The 6195-nt window shown below is 33.8% G+C and overlaps 1 protein-coding gene across 5 annotated transcripts in view; it reads right to left on the bottom strand.

Moving 5' to 3' along the window:
* Positions 1–478: 478 nt before the first annotated feature.
* LOC108745629 (transmembrane protein 189) overlaps positions 479–6195 on the bottom strand; it is a 15387-nt gene continuing 9670 nt past the window's right edge. For 4 of the 5 annotated variants that reach the window (XM_018481905.1, XM_018481908.1, XM_018481906.1 and 1 more), the window contains exons 2-5: positions 2805–3419; positions 1890–2101; positions 1588–1806; positions 479–1424 (exon numbers count right to left, since the gene is read on the bottom strand). In XM_018481905.1, coding sequence (XP_018337407.1) covers positions 1164–1424; positions 1588–1806; positions 1890–2101; positions 2805–3036 — 924 coding nt within the window. In that variant the 5' untranslated portion in view covers positions 3037–3419 and the 3' untranslated portion in view covers positions 479–1163. Of the gene's footprint in view, positions 1425–1587; positions 1807–1889; positions 2102–2804; positions 3420–4064; positions 4150–6195 lie in introns of those variants that run through there. The other variant, XM_018481909.1, reaches the window with a different exon arrangement.

Below are 6195 nucleotides of genomic sequence, written 5' to 3'. Positions count from 1 at the left end.
AAAATAAAAGCAAGTAAATATTTTGATAAAGTCACTTTTTTATGAGATGTCAGAAAAACTTATCCTAATTTAAAAAATGTGTTTTTATAAATATATATTATGAAAACTTGAAATTGACAATTTGGCTAATTTCAATCAATATATCTATATATGCAAATGAATTTTGATTAACCTCATATTTTATAATATTTTAGAAGGTTCAGGGAGGTCAGTTTTGTTTTACAAAAGAGATGATTGGAGCACTTATATATATATATCGATGAACGATATCGTCGCGTTCTAATAATTAAAAAAAAATTTTGTTTATAAACGTTTGACAGTATTTTTCATATTTTGCATGTGAAAAAAATTCGATTAATAAGTCGATAATTTTCAAATATTTTTATATAACTAATAATCGGATTATATATATATAAATATAATGCACATATACGCACGTATATGCATAGATCATATATATACAAATATATATGCGCATATCTCTATCATGTGTTATCATACACATTTTTCATGTTTACTTTTATTCGTTTAACGACACATTAGAAAAATGTAATCGTGTATTTTAAAAAAATATGAGGTATTTTAGCTTATTATTACGTCTCGTATCTGGCCTTTAATATCACGGTGGTTTTTCTCAAATTGCTCTCTTGTACATTATGTTAAAATAAGTTTGTGCAAAAATTGATACGCGATGATTGTGCGATACATAAAGAAGTTATCGACATGGTGTTGACAGATTTGTCAGATTGTAATTTCGTAAGCGTGATTCTGAAATTTATACTTATTCCTTATTTGTCATACATATATATACATATATTATTGCGCGTACGTATTAAAAACGTGTAAACTTTAAAAGCATATCGAATAATGCTATTTATCCTTATGCACTCTATCTGTCTTCACAAAAGGCCTCGTATCGTAGTACGAAAAGAAAAAAGTATAATATGTATACATACTCGATATGTATACATATCTCTTCAAACAATTGAAGATTCCATGTATACAAGCTTTTTTTTTACTATTGCCCATACAAATCTTTCACTTAATCTCTACTTAGTTCGATGTTTGTGTTTTTTTGTATTTCCGTTACGTTTGGCCGTACGTTAAATATCTCGATCATATAGTAAAATATACAGTAAGGAAAGTAGGACGATTATTAATTCTCAAGAACGTTTTTGCGCCCATTTCAGATCGTCAGCTCTAGGTTTGCAACCGGTGGACCACTCGATTATCATCTCCAAAATATACCAAAATTGAAGTTTTTCTAAAGGCCAGTTCAGCCATCCCGTAGTGATGCAAAAGTAAGTCTCGTGGGGTGCGACGTGGTGTACGCGGTGATGCTTCCTCGGTAGGATAATCCTGAGCTCTTGAAGCCATATAACCCAGCCAGGTAATCCGAAATACGTATGCGACCACTTATGTATCTGTAAAATACATTATCCTTTAATTGGTAATATACAAAACATTTCTAATATTGTATAAGTAGTGTATTTAATTATAACATTAGAGCACATTATTAATACTCTAAAAGATAATTTTACTAAAATTGAAATATCCGTATATTTTTCTAATATTCCTCTAATTTACCTGATTAGTCATTGCTACAAAGATGGCAAGCAGGAACCAATAACACGTCCACACGAATCGTTGTTGCATTTCCATTTCAGACAACGTTAGAAAGTCCCACGTGAGCTTAGACAGGACTGGTATCGCGACCATAAAATTATCGCCATTAGTTTCTATGAAATCGTGTCTCGTTATACTGGTAGGATCTATGTGATGCTCGCGAAATGGTCGTAGGAAATTCTGAAAAGAAAAAAAAGCTCTTCAAATTAAATTCATGATTTATTTTGAAATATTCATTCATTTCTACATTTTCGATACTTTACCTTCCCCAGGATTGGAAGTTCAACGGATCCCCAGGTATCAGCGGCCCAATGAACTAAACCGGAGCCAAAGTCGGCGGTGATGATACCGCACAATGCAGCTATTGCTATGGAACTCAAATTTTCTAGTCGTAATTTGATGAGCACGAATACAGAGTTCACAGCTATCAGAGTGATACAGATTCCTACACAGATACACTCTTGTGTTCTCTTTCCTGAAAGTATGTTATCAATATATTTTGTTGTTTTAAATACATAATATAAATACTTTTAATAATAATATACAGGATATCTCATAACTACCGCATTTCTTTTTAATAGTGGAATTATATAAGGTGAACCATTGTGCATAATGGCGGAGTTCGATCAATCAAAATTATACTAATTTGCAGTGTACTTATTTGCAGAATGAATCATGTGAATTTCTGCAAATAAACTCAAAAATTGATTGGTTGGCAGATCTCCCCACTACTTTCAACCCATTGCGCATCTGTGTGAATGGTTCACGTTACTTCTTACAACATGCAAAGATATCCTTAAAAGGAAATGCAGCAGTTGTGAGACATCCTGTATAAGTAATAACATATATAAATATTTTTAATATTAATAAGCAAAAAATCTAAAGTTTTTAAAAATCACTTGGATCGTTATGCTAAAATAAAAAAAAAACGCGTCTATCATATTACACATTCGCTTCTTTTAAATAAAATATACATTTAAATTCTTGGATACGTTAATGAATATCTTCTCTCTTTTTTTTTACGAAGCAAAAATGTTCAAGGTGTATATACTGTACGTTCTTAATAACTCATAAATTTTAAGGACAGTGACGTTTTATCATCGCTATGCAAATGCTTTCACAGATAAAAAACAAGAACAGTCGATCTTAAATGATTGGTACAAAGAGATTCTATGTACCGGTGCTATATAGATTCGCGAGCTCTTGGGCGCCTTTGTGATTCGGACCCCATCTGGGTACAGTTCTGTCTTCCTGCGAGGTCGGTACTACTGAGTTTGCATTAGGATCATCCTCGAGCATCGAATTTTCATAGATCTGCCGCTCGGTCTTCACCGGCGCCAGGAAATTGGTCGCCATAGAACATGCGGCCGATGCGGCCTGTCCTAAGTTCGGCACTTTTATATCCTCCATGTTCTCTAGTCGAAAAATTCTTATGCGAATCTACGTGAACGAACAATAATGTTCTAGCATATTCCTTCAGAACTCGAGAGCATTTCGCAGAATTCGCTTGTTTTTCGACATTAGGAGATATTACCATTCGTGGAACATGAAGGCAATAGGATTTTTGTTTATTAAATATACAAAGTTAAATTATTTTGGGACGATCGTCACATTATGCACCTCCTTCGGTGTCCTCTCCTCGGCATATGAATTATTCGCTCCAATTCGTGCGATGAAATGAATTGTCAATCCGCGCATTATCCTGAGAAAGTTTAGAATCATTCATCCATGTAAATCTTCACTAGTTCAGATCTTCTGTATTTTTCAGGTATATCGGACGTTGCGGCAAATACCTGCAATTAAATGACAAATTCCATTTTTGATATGCAGTCTCAGTCAAGATGACATCATCTCTCGACTTTATCATAATAATCAAGCATTACTCGAGTTTGTACAGAGATCTGATATCTCGATTGCTTTTTTCAGGGAATGTCGAAAATGGAATGGAAAAAAAACCTCGAAGTTCCTTCAAAGGAACAATTAACTCGAAATTAATCGAAAAATCAAGAATCTGCGGTTCAAGAGAAACAATGTAGAGGTTTCGCGCTTATACCTGTTTTCACTAGTATAATTTTAATCTCGTTTTAAGAATCAAAAAAATATAAAAAATAGATTGAACCTAGATTAAAGTTAATCTACGTTGGTGGAAATAGACATTAGCGAGGAGTACTTTACACATATATGTCCACGCAACGTCGACACAACTGATATTATCTAAATTGATATTATCCGTTCATACATCATTCGTACGCAATTACCGTCAAATATACATGACTACGTACATGCATTTTGTATGCGATTATCAGTCATTTACATATCGTAATTGCGCCATGTAATATCGTAATGAATGAAACAAGTCGCATGCCGAAATACGCAAAATTCTATTCAATTTCGAATTAGTCACTACACGATATAAAATAGGTTAATTCCGCACTTACACGGAACCATGGAACATTATGTCTTCATATCTTCGCGAGTATCGCGTGAGTGTTCTCAGATTCACGCGACATCCATAACGACATTCACGAGCTTCCTACGCTACATTAAAATGCTCGCGCGTATTCTTGTATGTTTTAGCAATCCTCGAGCGTGAAACTAAAAAGTATCTATTTGTACGTGTTAATGCGTTTACGTGAGAGTCCACGCAAGAACATAAGAACATATATTTATAACGATTCTTAATGATGCTCACGCATTTATGAAGTTTTTAATCGTAATGCGAAAAATTCAGAAATTCCGAAAATTGATTATTCTAATTTTATAAATACACGTATATCTTTTATATATAATTATTACCAAATACTTTCCTTAAAACACAGATTTTTTAACAAATTTTGAATTAATTTTTTAAACAAACATCTTGAAGTATCCGTATTTTTCAAGTTAACTATATATTGTGAAAATATATAAAAAAACTTTTTCAATTTATTTTAAGTAGATTTTATTTCGGTAGAAGGAATTTCAATCTAAACAATTTTATCACAAAAATATGTAATATTGGAAATTTGAAAACTATATAATTATGAAATAAATAAGGATCTCCAGTGTTTTCGCCAAAGGAAAACTTGGAGTCAATAAAAAATATGCAGTTTACGGGAAATGTATTCAGTAAAAAGTATTCTATACATATTTTCATATATATATATATATATTTTTTTATATATATATATTTTTTTTTTTTTGCAGGTAGAATAATGGACCAAAATCGTTCGGTAAAACGACTAATGATGAAAGAAAGGACGATATTATAGCGCAAGAAAAGGAAAGATTTCTTATTGCAAATTTCTCTGCAAGGGCTCGAAGGATTTGAAGCTCTTAGAAAGTCGAGCATCGTGCCCCGCAGGTGCAAATTGCCGCTTAAATTGATTTTCGAAATAGGCTGGCTTTTTAATATGCCGTCGTCCAGTGAGACATCGCGTGCTGGTAATTAAACCGAAGGCGAAGGGTTAAAGGTTCTCACACAACAACATAACCGATCAATTTCTACGCCACTACGAGCGTATCGTGTACGTCATCATTCGCACGCGAAATTCACATCCTCGCGCTATATAGACGCTCTCCGGCTTTGTGACTCGCTTTTGATGCTTAGCTTATCGCGGTTGCCTTGGATAGAGCGTGTCGATTTGCGGCGACACGCGTGTTATTAAATTAGAAAATCTTTACGTTTTTTTCTTTTAAAATCACGTTTATATTACACATTTCCTTCAATAACATGTAAATCTTGTTCGATACTGAACGCTAATAATCCTCGTCTAACATGTCTTGATAGAAAAAAATGATTTTACATTTGATAAAAAAAAATGCATATCTTCGAAGAAAAAAGAAACTATTAAGTCCAAGTTTTATATAGCTCTTTTGTGCAATAATATGTAATCTCATATAATTAGTGACCAATAACTTAGCTAATGCGAGGTTTATCAAATAAATACAACGAAGGATTGTAAACGTCGTTGACGTAACAGATTCTATGCTACCGATTCATGTACAGCTGCAAAAATGAGATTAAAGGCAACGAAGATGAGACGGTGAAGTGATCTCGTTTGAGCGCGCAAGTCATAATCTCCATCACATTGTATGTATATGATACATATATATGTATATGATATATATATTTTTTTTCTACAGTTCAAAGGTTCGTATGCATTTAACTCGCACACCACTTGCAGGGAAACGTTCGAAGTATCGCCACGTGATGGCTGATGGTATACACATAGGACTCGAGCAGGAGGATCACGTTCTCATCTTGTTAGGATTCCAACATGAATACGCACGCTCGCGCGCGCGCGCGCGTGCATACACGTGTACACACGCCTTCACGCCTTTGCGACATTCTCCCGCGATGGGTAAGTGCGTGCATTCATATACGCATACGCAATGAGTCACAACAGTGTTTGTACTCCCATCCAGTCTGTCTGATCCCATCTATTGTAGCTGCTTGACTTGTGACTTCAAGCAATTGATGTCTTCGCAGAAGACAAAATTGTTATATGTAATACTAATTAAGATTTCGTATGATATATATCTTAATAAAATCTAAAAAATAGAAATAAGAGCTTTATAGCAGAACAA

The sequence above is a fragment of the Trachymyrmex septentrionalis genome, unplaced genomic scaffold, assembly GCF_001594115.1.
Source record: "Trachymyrmex septentrionalis isolate Tsep2-gDNA-1 unplaced genomic scaffold, Tsep1.0 scaffold14, whole genome shotgun sequence".
Lineage (NCBI taxonomy): Eukaryota > Metazoa > Arthropoda > Insecta > Hymenoptera > Formicidae > Trachymyrmex > Trachymyrmex septentrionalis.
Note: the sequence above shows the minus strand (reverse complement) of the source record. Positions and strands in the feature narration are given on the sequence as shown.